This window comes from Phyllostomus hastatus, unplaced genomic scaffold (genome assembly GCF_019186645.2).
Source record: "Phyllostomus hastatus isolate PE091 unplaced genomic scaffold, TTU_PhHast_1.1 phas_contig_159, whole genome shotgun sequence".
Classification (NCBI taxonomy): domain Eukaryota; kingdom Metazoa; phylum Chordata; class Mammalia; order Chiroptera; family Phyllostomidae; genus Phyllostomus; species Phyllostomus hastatus.
The window spans coordinates 2418547-2437724 of record NW_025333640.1 but is presented as its reverse complement, the minus strand read 5'-3'; the positions used below and the strand labels follow the sequence as shown (position 1 = coordinate 2437724).

The 19178-nt window shown below is 53.2% G+C and overlaps 1 protein-coding gene across 4 annotated transcripts; it reads left to right on the top strand.

Moving 5' to 3' along the window:
* The first annotated feature begins 3234 nt into the window (after positions 1-3234).
* Positions 3235-18672, top strand: ANKRD24 (ankyrin repeat domain 24). 4 transcript variants are annotated; one of them, XM_045831282.1, is made up of 22 exons: positions 3235-3323; positions 4159-4245; positions 4351-4481; positions 4559-4647; positions 5610-5674; positions 5999-6040; positions 6172-6229; positions 7575-7645; positions 7833-7939; positions 8112-8299; positions 8784-8812; positions 9437-9517; positions 9657-9764; positions 10559-10603; positions 10677-10775; positions 11622-11694; positions 11927-12045; positions 12217-13731; positions 15946-16113; positions 17875-18000; positions 18219-18284; positions 18393-18672. In XM_045831282.1, the coding sequence occupies exons 1-22, from the start codon at positions 3285-3287 to the stop codon at positions 18468-18470; spliced, it is 3384 nt and encodes a 1127-aa protein (XP_045687238.1). In that variant the 5' UTR covers positions 3235-3284; the 3' UTR covers positions 18471-18672. The 4 variants fall into 4 exon arrangements, with proteins under 4 accessions (XP_045687238.1, XP_045687239.1, XP_045687240.1 ...); XM_045831283.1 differs by having other exon boundaries at positions 18367-18672; XM_045831284.1 differs by lacking the exon at positions 5999-6040.
* The last annotated feature ends 506 nt before the right edge of the window (positions 18673-19178 follow it).

Below are 19178 nucleotides of genomic sequence, written 5' to 3'. Positions count from 1 at the left end.
CCCCCAAGAATTTCTGAAGTTGTAGCCAGTGGTAAGCCAAACAAATAACTATTTAATTTCAAAAACAGAATTATACTGAAATCAAATTTTTCAAAAAGTTTTGTGCAACCAAAAAAAGAAAGAAAGAAAGAAAGACTCCTAATTCCAGGCACTGGTGTTTTCTGATAGGTGTGTGGCACAAAGTCAAGGGGGAGGGAGAGGGGGGACTGCAGGTATTAAAATATCAAACTGAGTTTGAGGGTCTCTGGAGGTATTTGCGGGGGCGGGAGATCCTGTTGACTCCTAGCAGGGAGGAGCCTGGGTTGGGCTGGGGGCGCTGGAGTAGTCGCTGGGAGGCCTAAGGGAGGAAGTAGAGGAGAAGCTCGTCCTGCATCCCTCCCTCCCTTGCAGCAGACACATCCGGCATGGCATCTGCCATCCCTCCCTCCGCCTGCCCGGCTCCAGTTTCTCAGCAGACAGCAGGAGTCAGGTTCAGCCTTTGTTTGGCTCCCCAAGGGAAGAAAGCAAACACCCATGACTGCACAAGTCCCACCTCATGTCTCAGTGGACCTTTTATTCCCCTCTTCTCAGCACACACGGTCTGGCCCTCACACCTTTACTGCAGTCCTCCTCTGCTGCCTGCTGTGCCCTCCCAGTCCCGGCCGTTCCACTTCTCTAAAACCAGCCTCTTCTGCAAGCCCCAGCAGATGGCAGTACTTGCTCCGGGCCTCAGTGTTTCCATCCATCAAATAGGACTCAACTGGAGCCGTGAGCCTGGTCTTCCACTGGCCTGCTGCCCTTATTTCAGCTTTTAGAAAAATCCCACAAGAAAAAGATTGGGGTTTTAGAGATTCATAGACTCCCAGGGTCTCAATGCTTCCTGGAAAATCTCTTTCTTTCTCTCATATTTACTCACCAGAGTCACCATTTCTTTAATTCATTCAACAAACACTTATTAATTACCTACTGTGTGCCAGGCCCTGTTTAGGTGTTTGTTTGGTTTAATACTCTGTTCTTACCATCTTGAAATTCCTAATAACTTTTTAACAAGAGGCCCTGCATTTTCCTTTTGCACTGGGCTCTGCAAAACCTATCCCCAGCACCTGCTAGGGATACAGCAGTGACCATGATGGACCAGAATCCCTGCCCTGAGCAAATGACATTCTAGGGAAGAGACCAAGAAGAAACGACTGATGATGTCAGATGGCGCTAAGAGCAGTGGAGGAGAAATAAACCCTCCTAAGTGGCTAGAGAGTGACAAGGGTGGTTGGAGCAGGCTGTCTGAAGGAGTGTCTTCCAGGGCAGACAATAGTGAAGGAATCAGCCTGAAGGACAGTGTAGGAGGGATGGTACTCAGGTGCAGAGAACAGCAAGAGCAAATACCTGGAGGTTGGATCAAGCTGTTTTCGGACCCAGAAGGATGCCACTGCAGTGGGATGGATTGACCTGGGGAAATAATGTAGGGGAGATGAGCTCAGCGAGTTGACAAGGGGGGGATGTTTGGAGCAGGGGTGGGCACGTTTTTCCTGTTAAGGGCCAGACAAATATTTTTGGCTTCTTTGACCCTCTAGCCTCAATTCTGCCATTGCAGCTTGGGAGCAGTCATAGGCCATCTTTATGGATGGGCATAGTTCTGTCCCAATAAAACTTTATGAACACCAAAATGTGAATTTCACATGATTTTCACGTGTCACTAAATTATTCTTTTGAGTTCTGCTCCCTGCCCAACCACTTAAAAGTGTAAAATCCATTCTGAACTCTTGAACCTGACAAAGCCCACAAGGGTGGTATTTGGTTAAGGACCAGTTTGCAGATTCCCTGCCTTAGAACTTCCTGGGCCATGTGAGCAGTGTGCATTTTACACTGAGTGTGGTCGCTGGAGGGTTTGGCGCAGGAGAGAGAGAGGATATGATGCAGGCTTTAGGAAGCTGGTAGACAAAGGACAAAGGGGTTGAGGGCAAAAGCTGAGAGAACAGGGAGGGGGTATCCCCAGATAGAAAACCCTTGGTGATGGGGCTGGACCACCAGCGAGAAGCAGTGGACCTGAGGTAGTTTACAGCCAGTGGGGTTGGCCTGGTAGGCCGGTGTGGAGGGAGAGAGAGGGGCCAGATAATGCCAAAACTTGGCTTAAGCCCCTGTGGGGTGGCAGTGCCCATGGCGCACTGCGGGGGCCTGTCCAGGAGGACAGACCAAGGACAGCTGGAAATCCGAGGCCTGAGCCGGGAGGTCCATTTCAGTCTCCTCTTTGGACGAGCCAGCCCCTCGGAGTTAGAGCCAAAGGCTGCGCTCACTCTCTGTCGGTGACGTGACCAAGCACTTCTCATCCTGCACCCCCAGGATTCAGTTTTAGATATGCACCCAGGCCTAAACACATCTTTTCTTTTAACTTTTAAAATTTCTTTTTATTAATTCTATAGAGAGAGTGGACGGGAGGGAGAAAGAGAGGGAGAGAGAAACAACGGTGTGAGAGACAAACCTCAGTCGATTGCCTCCTGCACACACCCTGACTGGGGACTGAACCTGCGACCCAGGCACATACCAACCTGCAACCTTTCAGTGTGCAGGATGATGCCAACCCTGCTGGGCAGTGTCCCAAGTGCTTTGCATAAAGTGCCTCATAGCCCTCCAATAACCCTCTGTGGTAGCTACTATTTATTATGAAACCCATTTCCCAGATGAGGAAAGTGAAGTCCGAAGCAGGTAAGTACCTTAGTGGAGTCACACAGGTAGTACATGTGGGGATGCAAAGGGTGTGACTCTGAATTCAAATCCAGGTCTATCAGACTGCAGAGCCCCACTGGCAGTTGAATGACTGGATGAATGAGGGATGAATGAGTGAATGAATGGGGCAATGAATGAATGAGTCAATGAATGCTGGGTGAGTGAGCCAGGAGGTCAGGGTGGCAGTGGGAGGCTGTGTCTGCCCAGGGCTAAGACGGAGAGTCACTTGCCACTCCCAGCCAGCTTGAAGGAGGTGGAAACCATGCAGGCAGGCTGGTCCGTGGAGATCCAGTGGGCAGCCTGCAGGAATGAGGGAGCCAGGCCCCTTGGCTGCAGCCGCCTCTTGGAAATCAGGTCAGGTCGGGCCAGGGCGGCACCATTCCCCTGTCCCACCCCCACACTCCCATTTCCACCCAGCCCCCTCCCTGGCTCTCCCCACTACCTTGGGGGAGGAGCAAAAGGGAGGGGGTCAAGCCGGTAAGGGGTAGGGAGGGGCAGCGCCGGCTTTGGCACCACTATTAGGTCTGACCACCGAGCTCTGGCAGCGCCTGCCCCTCCCTCCGGCCCCTCTGGCCACCGACGCCATGAAGCAGCTGTGTCTGTGCTCCGCCAACTCCTTTGCGGTAGGGCCAGAGGAGGGGCCTGGGAGCCGGTGGGACTCGGGTCCTAACTCTCCCCCGTCCCACCCCTCCCTGCCCCCAGCCCCTGGAAGAAAAGCTGGGAGGGGGCAGAGGTTGGGGGGATGGATGGGGCTTTTGGGGAGACAGATGGGGACTTTGAGGACAGATGGGGACACTTAGAATAATTGAGAGGACATTTGAAGGGACACTTTGGAGAACAGTTTTGTATGGGGTCATTGTGGGGATAGTTTGGATGCTATTTTGGGGGATTGTTTTTGGGAAAAGATACATTCGGAGAACAAATTCAGAGGACATTTGAGGGACTTTCAGGGGAGGACATTTTGGGGGCAGATGAAGTCATTTAGGGGGACAATTTTGAAGAACACATCAAGAACTTGGGAAAGACATTTTGGAATGCATTTCAGGCTATGGTTTTGGGGAACAGAATTTGGAGGACATTGAGGTCACAATTGTGGCATTTTAGGGGTGGCGGTAGGATCGATGGCAGAGGATGGTTCCAAGGGACATTTAAAGGGACACTTAAGGTTTCCTACGGCAAGACTTATGAGGGTAGTTCGGGAAGATGTGTGGGTCAGTTTGGTGGGGCGATGTTGGGAAGGTGGCTGTTCACTAAGGGATGGGCTGGGGGCCTAGGTGTAGGGGACAGTTTAAGGAAAGATACTGGGGGGCTTATCTGGGATGGTTTAATGGGAAGTTGCTGGTGATGGGTTTGGGTGGACATTTGGGGTGATGGGTCTAGGGACAGACGCTGGGGGGCACAGGCTGGGAAGACACTGAGGACCCCAGTCAGGACCACCTGATCCCCGAACCCCCACAGCTGCGGCTCAGCCCCACCGACCTCGGCTCCTGCCCGCCCTGTGGTCCCTGCCCCATCCCGAAGCCGGCAGCCAGAGTCAGGCGCCAGGCAAGTGCCCAGGGGCGGGCGGTGAGAGCCCAGAGCCCCTGCCAGGGGAAGTGGGAAGGGGGCAGCGGCTGCCTGGCCCCATGGTCCTCTGGGTGTGCCCCACAGAGCCAGGACTGGGGCAAAAGCGATGAGAGGCTGCTGCAGGCCGTGGAGAACAACGATGCTGCACGGGTGGCCTCCCTCATTGTCCGCAAGGGTCTGGTGCCCACGAAGCTGGACCCCGAGGGCAAGTCTGCGTGAGTGCCCGCACCTGGGGGTTGTGATGGCTGAGGGGTAGTCACCCTACGGCTCACCCTTTACTTCTGACTTCAAGGTTCCATCTGGCAGCTATGAGGGGTGCAGCCAGCTGTATGGAGGTGATGCTGGCACACGGCGCCAACGTCATGAGCACGGACGGGGCAGGTACTGCCCATCAGGCCCCAGGGGAGGGAGGAGGAACTCAGACTAGGTGCACAGCCTGAGGGTCTAGCCAGGCCCTACTTCATGTCCTCAGTATCTTGCTGAGAAAGAGGGGATTCCTTTTAGAGCCCCCAGGGCATCACAGGGTGTCAGGCTGTGGTGCCCAAGGACAGGGACCATTGCTGTCACCAAGCAAGGTGAGTCAACTTGTAGATGAGGAGTAGCTGGGACTCTGTGGTTAAGTCAGAGGAAGTAGTTGCAACAGAGGAGTATGTGAGCTTGAGAAGTATCTGGGGGCATGGGAATAATAAGTAGAGCTTGGATAGAGTAACTGAATATGTGGAGTAGCTGGGGTTTAGAGGTAGCTGGAGCTCTGGGAATAGCTGCAATAGAAGGAGAATCTGGGTTTATGACTTAACGAGGCATCTGAGGGAATAACTGAGATAGATTCCATGGCCAAAAGATGTAGTTGGGGCTCAGGGAGTAACTAGGTATGGGGCATAGCCATGTCGGAAGCTTTAGGCAACAAACAGTGCCAGGATGTGTAGAATAACTGCAAATTTGGCCAGTATCAAAGACAGGGACACAGCTGGCACATGGAATAGCAAGGGTGTGTGGATTAGGTATGACATACAGAACAGCTGTGGATTCTGAGGGGCATGGCTAGCGCTTCATTGTAGCTGAGCATATAGCATAGCTGGGGGTATGGGAAGTAGCTGGGGCAGTAGGGCTTGCAGGGTGGGTTCTGGGGGTGTGTGACGGAGATGAGATTGTCTGGGACACAGACTAGCTGGGGCTTGGAGAATCTCTGACTACAGGGAGTAGCATGGTTTTGAGAAGTACCTGGGTTTGGGGACTTGCTAGACACAGGGAAAAACAATCATCACAAATAGTGGACACAAGTTGGGGAGCAGCCAGAGCTTCCCGAGTATCGGGAGCCCTAGTCAATCCTCTTTCCTTTTCAGGTTACAATGCCCTCCACCTGGCTGCCAAGTATGGGCACCCACAGTGCCTGAAGCAACTGCTACAGGTCATTTCCTTTCTTGTCTCAGATACTCCCTTGCCCTGAATGCTCCTGAGTTACAGCAATTCCGTGGAGTCCATGTACTCCCTGAATCCTAGCTATTCCTTGGCCCCTTTCACTCCTGAGCTGCTTCTTCCTGAGTGTCCAGATACTCCCTGCATACGAGATATACCCCCAGTGCCAGGTATTTCCTGAGCTCCAGTTTCTCCCAAGCCCTAGGTACTTTCTTGGCCACAGGTACTCTTAGCGCTCCTGTCTACTCCCCAAACCCTCAGCTGCTTCTGAGCTCCTCGCTATTCCTTTTCTCTCACCAACTTTTTAAAAACAAAGAGTCACTCAGAGGCCCATGCGGAGACAGCCTCCACAGAGCAGGTAAGTAGGAGAGGAAGAAGGGGTGAGGCAAGGAGCCTGAAACACAGTAGAGCTAAGGAGGGGCAGTTCCCACAGAAACTGGCAATGAAGAGGAATGGCTCCTCAAATGACCTGGCCCACCCTCTCCCCAGGCATCTTGCGTGGTGGATATTGTGGACAGCAGTGGGTGGACAGCTCTGCATCATGCAGGTGGGTACACCCAGCCTTGCCCTGCCCTCCAGGGCCCAGAGGGTGCTAGGCTTGGGCCTTATTCTACCCAGGGCTCTGGGGACCTGCCTTCCTTCTCTTTCCTCCTTGCTGAGCACCTACGGTGTGTCAGGCGCTGGGCCTCAGTGACCCTTTGAACCACAGGTCAATGATCCCATGGGACCGACAAGGTGATTGAGGTTCACCCACAGAAAAGTAGGGAGGACCTAGGCCGTCTGACCCCAAAGCCCAGCCTACTGTATGTCAGGCTGGGGGAAGGGTGATGGGGGTGGGGGGATGAGCAGAGTGTCATTTTCTTGGAGGAACTCCTAGGGAATCTCAGGAAGGCCAAAGGTCCAGATGGCCTTTACACTCATCAAATTCAAACTCTTTCCCAAGGGAGGGGAAGGGACCTACCCCCTTGAGCCAGAACTCAGCCTAACCTGTGTGCACCATGCCCATGACATTCTGGAATGCCTTTAATTGATGACTCTAGACACCTTCGTCCTCTTGGGAACACAGAATACATTTGGGCCCACTTTAGAGTTTTATTCCCTGCGGTTGTAGTATGCTGCCGCCTAGTGGTGGCAGTGCCTTAGGTCACACTATGGAAGCTCACTGGTTTTTTCATTCAGTAAATACTTCTCAAGGACCTGCTATGTACCAGGTTTTGTTCTAAGCATTAGGATTATAGCAGCAAACACAGTCCTGTGCTCCCTTGGGCACACAGCAGGCATCACACTTTGTTGAGTTGTCCAGTGACACCTCCCACCAGAAAGCCCACCCCTTTTTGAGGCTCTGGGCATCCATACCGTTTCCCATGTCAGCCTCACCCAGCTTCCAACTCAGAACCCTTATCCTTGCAGTAACCGCTACCTTCCCTCTTTAACCTTCAAAACGGAAGTTGGGTCAAACCTCCAGAAGCCTGTCCAACCTCAGCTGAGGTCTGACCCCGCTGGTAAACACTACTGCTCTCTGAGGGTTTTGTGCATAGGAGGTACACGGCAAGTGCTTGGTGAATCAAGGAGGGGGGCATATATGAAAATCAGCCCGAAGTTCTACCCTAAGAGAGAACCACGGTGGAATGGGGAAAGCGCTTGGGATCAGGTGTTAGCAGACCTGGGACCTAACTGTGGCTCTGCCTCTGACCCCTCTGGGTGACCATGGACCTGATTGGGCCTCAGTTTCCTTGCCTGTAAAGTAGGATTTATACTTTTATTTTATTGATCTTACAGGGGAGGTGGGAGTTTCTCACAAAATAAAAGATAAAAACCACACCCAGACAAGAGGCTCCCAGAAAATGTCTAAGCTTTACCCTCCCTACCCCCGTCCTTTTCTCTTTTTCCAGTGGCTGGTGGCTGCATCTCGTCCTCAGAAATGCTCTGCTCCTTCAAGGCACAGCTGAATCCCCGAGACCGGGTGAGCCTCTGGGACCTTCTGGGGAAAGATGCTGTGCTTGACAGATACTGCCGCCACGCGGCAGTATCCCAGGTGCCCTTTGAAAAGTGTGGAAAAGTTTCAGATGGAGCTCAGGGACAGTTCTATAGGCTTCCTGGCCTCCTGGGGCCGGTCTCTGATGTTCCATTCCTCACCCGGCTTCCGCCAGTTGGGTACAACGCCCCTCCTCATAGCAGCTCAGATGTGTCACACAGATCTGTGCCGCCTGCTCCTGCAGCACGGGGCTGCCGTGAATGACCAGGACCTGCAGGGCAGGTGAGTGCCTCTCCCAGCCATTCCCGTGTGTGCTGTGTATCACTGTGAAGCCTCTTAGCCTCTCTGGTCAGGGGACCTCGTTGGCGTCCTCCCTCAACCCGGGCTGGGTGTTGAGGAAGGTGTAGGGCTCTGAGGCTGTCCTTACCCTCTCAGTAGCCCCCTCTCCTGGTAGGACGGCCCTCATGCTGGCCTGTGAGGGGGCCAGCCCTGAAACAGTGGAGGTGCTGCTGCAGGGAGGGGCTCAGCCAGGCATCACAGACGTGCTGGGCCAGGACGCTACTCACTACGGCACCCTGGCAGGGGACAAACTTATCCTGCACCTCCTGCAGGAGGCGGCCCAGCGCCCCTCACCACCCAGCGGTATGCAAGCCCCACCTCTAAGCAATTTCAGGCACCCTCCTTCTAGGCAGTTTCTTGCTACCCCTTTCCCTACTGTGGATAGTTTCAAGGTATCCCTATACGCTACATTATAGAAGGTTTTATGGCTCCCTGACCCTACTCTAGACGATTTCAGGGAGTACCAGAGCTTTTAGGATAGTCTAGGGGTCCACTCAACTTTTCTGCATCATTCTTGTTCTTGGAGCTTTGCCTTTTCTGAGAATTGGCATCCCACTTGCCCCGTCCTGGAGCTGCCATTGTCCTCTCTTTTTGAGAGTTTCAAGGCTCCTCCTATCAGTATTATGCCAAACTACTTGATTCCCATCTTAAAAGTTCTGATTCTTGGGATATCAGGAGCCACCCCCATAAAGTCCCCTGGGTTCGCTGATGCCCTTCCTAGGGTGGGGAATGGAGTCCCTGGGACACAGTGCCTGACCCTACTTGCCTTTCTCCCCTGCCCTCCTAGAGGATGACTCAGGCGAGGCCTCATCGCAGGTACGGACCTCTGAGCAGTGGATGAGCCCCTCCCTGTGCACACACTACCTTCCCCTGCCCCAAGTTCTGTGGGAAGAGAAGGAAGAGATGGACCCCTGCCTCGGGGTTAGGACTTGAAAGGACCTCTTTGGGAAGAATGCGACCTTCAGGGTACTTTGCCACCAAATGGCAGCATTACCCACAGCATAACTCCTAGAACTCGTGAGAACATGGGAGGGATGGGGTCAGATCATGGGACAGGGTGGGGGCATGAGGGGCACTGAGATCCCTGCGGACCGATGGAGTAAGGTAAGGAAGCAGGTCTGGCCTCTCCCCCGCTCCCAGCATACAGCACCTTAGTTCCACGGGGAAAGGACACTTGGAGACAATCTGGCCTAGCTGGGGAAAGTCCCAAGGCCTGGAGATGAGAGAGTAAAGCATAAGATCTGGAGCTCTCAGAGAACGTGGTCTTATCCCCTTTTACGCTGGGATAAGTGAGGACCAGCAGGAGCAGGGACTTGCTCAGGATCACACAGGAGGGGAGGCCAGAGCTGGGGCTTGGAACAGACAGTGGGCTGAGTGGGTGCATTGAGCCGGTGGGAGGTTGGCATGTTTCCCGTGTGTTCCTTCGCTCCCTCCCACCAGAACTCCGTGTCCAGCCATGAGAAGCGAGGGGCTCCCAAGAAACGGAAGGCGCCTCAGCCCCCTGCCAGCATCCCTGTGCCGGTGAGAGATGCCCTGGCAGTGGAGGAGAGTGAGGGCCCCCAGGGGTGGGAATGGGGGGAAGAAGCTCCTGCTGAAGCGTGTGGTGGGACAGCCCGTGAGCCTCATGTAAAAGTGGTGGGTGCTGGGGTTGGGGGAGCAGGACGATCGCGATGCCTATGAGGAGATCGTGAGGCTGCGACAGGAGAGGGGCCGCCTGCTTCAGAAGATCCGGGGCCTGGAGCAGCACCAGGAACGGCGGAAGCAGGAGGTGAGGAGCAGCAGGGACACAGGCATGGCGCTCAGACTGGGGTGGGGTGAATTCTGGGGAGAAGACTGCTCCTACCTCCCCACCCCTACCTCCTCCCTCTCTCCCCCTCGCTCACTCTGCTTTAGCCTCATAGGCCTCCTCACTGTTCCTCCAGCACACCAGGCACGATCCTGCCTCAGGGCCCTTGCATGTGCCGTTCCCTTTGCCTGGACCACTCTGCTCTCAGATCTCTCCATGGCTCCCTCCCTTACCTCCTTCGGGTCTTTGCTCAAAGACCCCCTGTCAAAAATACTTTTCCTGCCCATCGTGTTTGAAATATGAAGAGTTTGTAACACTCTTTTCCATTCACTTCCCAGTTCCCTTTATTTTTATATAAAGCACTGACTGCTGTTAGTGCTTTACTATACTTTACTCTACTTTAGTATGTTAGGGCATACTATACATTTTATTCATGTTCACCCACTTGATTATAAGCCCATGAGGGAAGGCATAGTTAATGGTGCCTGGCTCACAGTAGATGTTTGATAAATATTTGTAGGATGGACAAATATTTGAGTGAGTGAATGAATGCATGAATTAGTGAACAAATGAATGAATTATTGGCCAAAAATGGGGTCTGGCACAAAGTAGGCACTCAATAAACACTCAGTAATGAGTGGGCAGGCAGAGCAGCGCTGGGTGTGCGGTAGGTGCGCAGTGGATGCCTGTGGTTGGGAAGGAGGGCTACTAAGCAGGAAGTGGGCCAGGGAGGCCCCCGGCCCAGATCCAAGTCCTGTCCCCACTTCTTTCATAAGCTGCCGGAGGCGGAGGCCAGCTCCCTTCACAGCCTGGAGAGACAGGTAGGTGGAAGGTCAGGGGGAGAGCTGCCCCGTGTTTCTTTCTGGAGGCTGAGCCTCTACCACCCTCCCCCAGGTGCAAGAGCTACAGCAGCTGCTGGCAGAGAAGCAAGAGGAGAAGGAGAGTTTGGGAAGGGAGGTGGAAAGTTTGCAGAGTCGCCTGTCCCTGCTGGAGGTGGGCTGGGTAGAGAGTGGGGGCGGGGCCTCCAGGGGAGGGACCTCTCAAATCAGTTACATGACAACCACACTAACACACATACAGTCTCATACACCACAAACATACAAATACAACCACACACAGATAATACACACATAATGAACATTTCCCAAAACAAACACACAATCGCACACACTCACATACACACAGAGATGGACGACCATGCCCCCAACATGCAGTCTTATACATACAACAGGCAGACGGACAACAAACATCCATAAAAGCAAAATTGCACTCCTCACAAATACACGCACACAACAAACACTTCTCATTCAGTCACACACAGACGGCACACCCACAAATACACACACATACAGTTCTCAAAGTATGTAAGTACTCAGACATATTCATACACACATGCAGAATGCAACCACGCACACACAACAGACTAAAACACAAGTGCAGAATCACACACCATCACAGGAACTCGCACAGGAGAGGCGGGGCTGCTGCACAGGAGCACACCCGTGCACGCGAGGCACACACGTGCTCACTGCAGGCCACAGCCTCACACTGCGAAGACACGCCCTTGCGAGGTGCACCCCACTGCCCCTCCCTCAGTCCCATGTGTCCAGGCTGCATGTACGGCCCCAGTCGTTGGGGTTATAGTCACACACTCAGGCGGTAATTGGGCCATTTACTAGTCTTTCTGGGAGCCCAGCATAGTCCCGGGCACATAGTAGGCACTCAGTTAATATTTGTGAGTCAAACAGACCCATGAACAGCTCTGTCCACTCTAGATTCCTGGGGGGACAAGGTTGGGAGGGGGCAGGACTCAAGCCAGATGTTGGGCCCCCACTTCAGAATGAGCGGGAGAACACCAGCTATGATGTGGCCACCCTGCAGGATGAGGAGGGTGAGCTGTCCGACTTGCCAGGTGAGCCCCAACCTTGTCTTGGCCCCATGCACTCCCACCCACCTGGTCCCTGGGGTCCCAGGGCATGGAGTTTTTACCTGCAGGCATGGGGAGAGTTTGAAGCTGAAAGAAAGGTTGGACCTCACTTGTTACTTATTTCACATGCCCTGGGGACCCCAAAGCACCTCTCCAGACCCCAGCTTCCATCCCCCGTGGCTTGGGACCCCAGGGTCTGACTCCATGCCCCTGCCAGGGGCCCAGACGCTGCTCTCCAAGCAGCTAAGCCCGTCAGCCCAGGAGCTCTTGGCCTCGCTGCAGGAACAGGTGGATGCCCTCACCAGACAGAACCAGGAGCTTATGGAGAAGGTTCAGGTGGGGAAACAGGCCTGGGGTAGTGGGCTGGAGACAGATCTGAGGGATTGTTCCCCCAGGGTTTGGGGTGGACACAGGTGGCTTAGCCCATGGGTGGGGAAGGTGGCACTACTGCCCTGTGCCCGCACAGCCACTTCAGTTCCCTCTGGCCCCCACCCCACCCCCACCCAGATCCTGGAGAGCTTTGAGAAGGATGAATTGGAGGCAAATGGTTCAGCTGAGGTCGTTCCCCTGGCCCTGTATGACTCCCTGCGGGCTGAGTTTGACCAGCTGCGCAGGCAGCACGCAGAGGCTGTGCGGGAGCTGGAGCAGCGGGAAGCACAAGGGACCCCTAGAGAAGAGAAGGTGGCCCCTGGGGAGTGCAAGGACACGGGAGCCAAGACCACCCGAAATGGGCCAACAGAAATGGAGCTCGATGGCTCTGTGGCTCCAGAAAACAAAGTTAATGGGGCTGAGACCACAGACGAGGAGGCTGCAGAAGTTGAAACCACAGAAGCCAGAACTTTGGAAGCAGCATCTATAGGGACTGAGGCCACAGAAACAAAACCTATGGACACTCAGGCTGTAGAAACAGAGAGTGTAGGAGCCACAGCCCTGGATACAAAGGCCATAGGGGCTGAGGTCACAGAAATGAAAGATCTAGAAGGAGGAAATCTGGAAACACAGGCCTCGGGAGCAGAGGCCGCAAGTAGGAAAGCAGAGGAACCAGAAATCAAGGCCAATGGAGAGGGTGCTGCGGAAGGACAGCTCACAGGCACGGAGACCATGGACATGGAGGCCACCATGCCTAGGGTTCCCACGGGCCCCGTTCTACACCCTGGTGCTGCCGAGGCCTCCGAAAAGCTACAGACTGAGCTGGAGATGAGGATTCGTGGCTTGGAGGAGGCGCTCTGGCAGCGGGAGCGGGAGGCAGCCACCGAGCTGGAGGCAGCCCGTGGCAAGGGCGAGGCTGCGGAGGCCGAGGCGGACCGTCTGCGGGAGCGGGTGTGTGAGGCTGAGGGTGGTGGGGCTAGTGGTGGAGGCAGCAGTGACACGGTCCAGCTTCGGGCAGCCTTGGAGCAGGCCCGGGAGGATCTCCGGGACCGGGACTCCCGTCTTAGGGAGCTGGAGGCCACCTCGGCGTGGCTGGACGAGGCCCGGGCTGGCAGACTGCTTGCTGAGGAGGAGGCTCGGGGCCTGCGGGCAGAGCTGGCCCAGCGGGAGGAGGTGCGACTGGAGCAAATCCGGGAGCTGGAGGTGCTACGGAAGCAGCTGACCATCGCTAAGGCCGCTGAGGAACAGCAGCGGGCAGCAGCTGCTGAGCTGGGCCAAGCTCGGGATGCAGCCGAGGCCCAGGCTGCCGCGCTGGCCGCTGCCTGCGAGGAGGCTCGGCAGGGCCTGGCAGAGCTGCGTGAGGCCTCCGAGGTGCTCCGCCAGTCAGCAGTGCCAGCCTCTGAGCATCACCGGCTGCAGGAGGAGGCCTTGGAGCTGCGGGGGCGGGCGGCCAGCTTGGAGCAGGAGGTGGTGGCCACGGGCAAGGAGGCTGCCCGGCTGCGGGCAGAGCTGGAACGGGAGCGTGTGGGCAGCGTGGCCCGCCTGGAGCACGAGCGCATAGTAGGTACACTGCAGGCCGAAGTGACCCGGCTGGAGGGGCAGCTAGAGGAGCTAGGACGGCGACACGAGAAGACCAGCGCCGAGGTCTTCCAGGTGAGCTTGGCTGGGCCCCCACCAGGCACACACCTGGCAGCCACTCCTCATCTGTTTTGACCCTGCAGCCGAGCGGTGTCCCAGTTGCATAGATTTCAGTCCTGCAGACACTTCACTCTGCCAGTGGTTCCAGGTTACTTTTGACCCTGCAGCCATTCTGACCTCCTGAAGGTTTCAACTTGCATTTTTTACCTTTTTTCCTTTCCTTTCCTTTCCTTTTATTTTGTTTGTGTTTTCTTCTTTCAAACTTTTTGGCCATTTTGCCCTCATCATTTTTTCTAATGGTTAGCACTTTTTGGAATACATTTCTAAAATGTATTTGTATCCCAGAGTCATGGAGGAATTCCCATAGGTTTTCTTTTCTTTTTTCTTTTTTAAGATTTTATTGATTAACTTTTAGAGAGGAGTAGGGAGGGAGAAAGAAAGGGAAAGAACCATCGATGTGCAAGAGAAACATCAATTGGTTGCCTCTTGCATGCCCCCAACGGAGACATGGCCCACAACCCAGGCCTGTGACATTGATTAGTAAAATTACATGGGCTTCAGGTGTACAAGTGTATAATTGTATTGTGTGTTCATCTCCCCAAGTTCATTGTTTTAAAAAGTTTCAAAAAGATTTTATTTATCTATTTAGAGAGAGGGCAAGGGAGGGATAAAGAGAGAGAGAGAGACATCAATGTGTGTGAGAAATGTGCATCGGCTGCTTCTCACACATGTCCCAACCAGGGACTGGGACCCACAGCCCCTGCATGCTCCCTGACCGGAATTGAACCAGTGCCCGTTCACTTTGCTCAATCAACTGAACCATGCCGGTCAGAACCCCAAGTTCTTTTTTTTTTTTTTGCAAGTAATGAATCAGGGGTTTTCCCCTGATGTTTTTACCAAGTGTCCATTTTCTCTGCTGGTCAGAATGATTCTATGGTTTTTTTTCCAGCTGCCTCTTTTGAGATTGTCATTTTATCTAACAATCATTTTGATGCTTCTACCTGTTCTGGAAGAGAACGTCACGCACAGGGGTCTCTGATCTCATTTGGAACCCAGTAGATTTTGATGCTGAGTTGTTTTTTTTAAACCCAGAGAATATTTATTTCATCCTTGATAGTGGACTTTTGACTCCACCTTTTTTCTTAAATTAACAAACAAAGCAAAACCGGGAACTGTTTTAGCAAGTATATAAATAAGTCGCTACATTCATCGCTTGTCAGGAAAGCATTTTTCTCTCTGAGCTTGTTTACTTGCCCATGTAATGTGGACTGTAATAGTTCCTAATCCTCATGTGGAAATTAAGTGGTTTAATTTATGTTAGCTACTTAGGGCCATGATGGTACAAACCATCTATAAATGACAACTAGAGTGGTTATTTTTCCAAGAACACCCCCTTTTAAACTGGGTAGGCCCTTGATCCCAGCCCAGCCTAAGTATGGCCGTCTGTCTGCATGGGTGTCCTCGCAGTTTTCACCTTGCTCACGGTCACTTGTGGTTCAGGTAAACTTGACAAGTCTGGTTTGATGTATCGATCCATGTAGGATGTATTTAAGTTGTTCATGTGTGAGCAGTCTGTACTCATTGTAACATCTAATTATTGTCCACTTTTTCCTGGAGCTGCTATTTCTATAAAGACCAGTGTTATCTGCCCCCCACCCCCCACCCTGGGTCAATTTTTGCAAATCTAACATTGCTCTCCGATCTTGATATTTTTGTGAAAATGCAATCATCAACTTTTGGGCATCTGTTTGCTTTTCATCCAAATTCTTCTGTTTTTCTTTCATTTTTTAAGAAGTCTACCTTCAACCACTGGCAGAGGAAAGAACATTAGTGGTAATAATAATAATAATAATAATATCAGGAACTCAAATAGAGCAGTTACTGTGTGCCAGGCACTGTTATAAATGTATTCCATATATTTGTTCATTTTATCCGCACAACCACCCTGTGAAGTAGGGGGCTGTTATTATCCTCATTTTACATATGAGGAAACTGAGGCACAGAGAGGTTACTTGTCTGAAGCAACACAGCTAGCAGATCAGAGGTGTTTGGTAGGGTCAGAATGTTCATAGTGCCTTGGGGAATTCAGAACTTCCTGAGTCAAACTCCTTAAGGTCAAAATGGACTTAAATGTCCTCAGGCCAAAATAGAGGGTTAGAGGACTTTTAGGGTCCAGGACATCTTTGGGGTCCAGGTGTTTTCAGGCTCACACATTGGCTCGGGCCACAGGTGCAGCGTGAGGCACTATTCATGAAGAGCGAACGGCACGCAGCTGAGGCCCAGCTAGCCACTGCAGAGCAGCAGCTCCGGGGACTGCGCACCGAGGCTGAGAAAGCACGTCAGGCCCAGAGTCGTGCCCAGGAGGCCTTGGACAGGGCCAAAGAGAAGGACAAGAAGGTGGGTCCCCTTTTCGTATAGTTAGGGCCTCCACTCAACAGAAGTTGGGGGGGAATCTGAGACTCTCCCAGCTAAAAGGGTTCTGGGAAATGAGCCCATTTTCCAGGTAGGAGTCTGAGGCAAGGAAAAGGAAGGGGTCAACTCAGACATACAGGCAGGCTACTGTTCCAACTACTACGTACTGCCACAGTGACATTCACTGAGTGCTTATCGCATGCCAGGCCCTGTGCTGTATGTTTAACATGGGGTAATGCATTTAATCTTCATACTAAGTTCCAGTTAAATTGGTGCTTTTATTATCCCCATTTGAGGAAACTGAGGCACAGAGAGGTGAAGCCACTTGCCCAGGGTTATGTAGCTATGCAGTGGTTCCTCCAGAGATCAAACCCAAGTTCCAAAGTTCTGTTCTTTTCTTTTTTTTTAAAGATTTTATTTATTTATTTCTAGAGAGAGGGGAAAGGAGGGAGAAAGAGTGGGAGAGAAACATCCATGTGAAAGACACATTGATCGGTTGTCTCTCACACACCTCTAACCGGGGCCCTGGCCTGCAAACCAGGCATGTGCCCTGACTGGGAATCAAACTGGTGACTTTTAGTTTGCAGGCTGGCACTCAGTCCACTGAGCCACACCAGCCAGGGCCCAAGTTCTTTTCTTAAATAGTAAGAATAATGATGATAGAGGCCTCTGGTTATTGACTCAGCCATTTTTTCACACACCATCACTTTTCATCTCACAACCCAAACAGCAGAAAGCATTTTTATCTATACCTTCCAGATGAGCAAAATGAGGCTCTGAGAGGCAAAGCGAATAGATCAAGGTCCCACAGCATGTCCTGGACAGTGAAGGTGACCCTTAGAGCCACAGGCACTTTAGTGTGAAGAGTCACCCAGACACAACTTGCTGTGTGATGTTGGATAAATCACTTGACCTTTCTGAGCGCCTGTTTCTACCTCTGTAAAATGAAGATAAAGTTGTGGTAGGGGTTATGCTTTACTTGTAGCAGGTTTCCTCATTCTTAGCACTAGTGACATTCAGGGATTGTACTCTGTGGGGGGCTGTCTTGGGCACTGCAGGGTGTTCAGCAGCATCCCTGACCCCACCCACTTCATTCCAGGAGCACCCCCAGACATTGCAGGGTGTCCTCTGGGGGCAGAGTGGCCTGTGACTGAGAACCTCTGATCTACAGGAATAATAATAAAGCTCAGCATTGACTGAGTGCCAAGCAGTTTAAACTTAATCACCACTCAGAATCAGTTAACTTGTGAAAACCATGGTTCTTCTTACCTCACAGATGAGGAAACTGACCAGAGAGGGACCAAACCCCGGCTTTCTGACACAGCGCCCCAGGCTGACTGCCCCCCAGTTCCATCAGTCTTCCCTCTGCAGAGACTCCGAGAGCGGGTGTGGCAGGGTCCGCTTTCACTGTGAAGGCCCCATAGGCAGCGTTTTTGGCTCAGGTCTGCCATTGCAGCAGGAGCCACAGGTGACGTGGACACAAATGGGCGTGGCCACACACCAACAAAATTTTATGAATGCACATGGAAATGTGAATTCAATATAATGTTCACGTTCCACTAAATAATTTTTCTCCTTTTTGACTTTTAATCCTCCAACCATTATTAGCCCACGGGCCAGAGTTTGCTAGCCTCTAGGATGTGACCCTCCCTAGCGAGCCTCTGTCCCACCTTTGTTACCACTGCTACCCCAGTCCTGGGCTCAGGGCCACCAGGCGACTGCTGACACCTCCCACTCCTGCCGCAGATCACAGAGCTCTCCAAGGAGGTCTTCAGTCTAAAGGAAGCGCTGAAGGGCCAGCCAGCAGCCCCAGGCAGCCCTGAGGTGGAGGCCCTCCGTGGGCAGGTGAAGGCTCTCCAGGGGCAGCTGGAGGTGAGAGCTGCCCTGGGCACACGCAGGGAGCCCGGAGAGGGCTGGGGCGGGGCACAGGACCATGGGGCCAGTGTGCCAGGCATGGAGGAAAATGTTGCAACATTTTGTCAACCGGCACTGTCACACCGGTCCATGCGGTCCATGCTCACGGTGCAAAGGGGATCGTTTGGTGGCTCAGGGTTATTTTGCTTCTCTGAGTGCCCCTCTACCATGTACAGGAAGCTGCCAGGGACCACAATGCAGTGGTGGCCTTGTATAGGAGCCACCTCCTGTACGCCATTCAGGTGAGTCAGCCCTGGCTCTGGCCATACCACTGGCTGCTGTTGGGCCTCTGTTTCCCCATCTGTACAGTGGTGGGGCACCCAGGTCTCCCTCTGCTCCCCCCACCCCAGGGCCAGATGGACGAAGATGTGCAACGGATACTGAGCCAGATCCTACAGATGCAGAGGCTCCAGGCTCAGGGGCGCTAAGCCTCAGAACACTGACCCCTGCCGCCAGGCCCTGCCCAGGGGACTCAGGGCTCAGGCACAGACCTTCTGAACTCAGAGATCAGCCTGGCTCTCCCGACTATCCCTGGCTGGCTGTTTATCCCCCGGGCCCTGACCATGTCCCGCCCCCCACCAGAGGATATGTGAGTCCAGTCTCTCACTCCTGTCACCAGATGCCACCTCAAGAATAAAACTCACCAAGCAGAGAAAAGTGTGTGACCTGATTCCTGGGCTCCCACTGCAAGGAGGGGAGGGAGTAGCTCAGAGCAGATCTTAAAGGTTAGGGTGAGGAGAGTGAAGCACAGCCCTCCGGCACCAAAATCTCAGTCCCCAAGATGAACACTGTGTTGTTGCAACATTTGAAAAAGTCAAAATGGCTGCCGAAAAGTTCACAACGAACAAAACATCCATGTGTTAAGTGAAGGAGCCCAGTCTGCACTTACTTCACTTTCCTTACCCTAAACCCAGCCCCTGGGAGGGAGAGTCCCACCCTCAACCTCCCGGTCCCTGGGCAAATTCCCTGAAATCCCCAGGGGGTTCTCAGCTCTTTCCAGCTAAGGGAGTGGGGATGACTATGGCTGTGAACGCCCCCACTGTCCAACCTGGTCCTGGGCATCCCCATCCCCCACTGTCCAACCTGGTCCTGGGCATCCCCGTTGCTAGGAGAATGTCCATGGTGGGGTGGGGGCT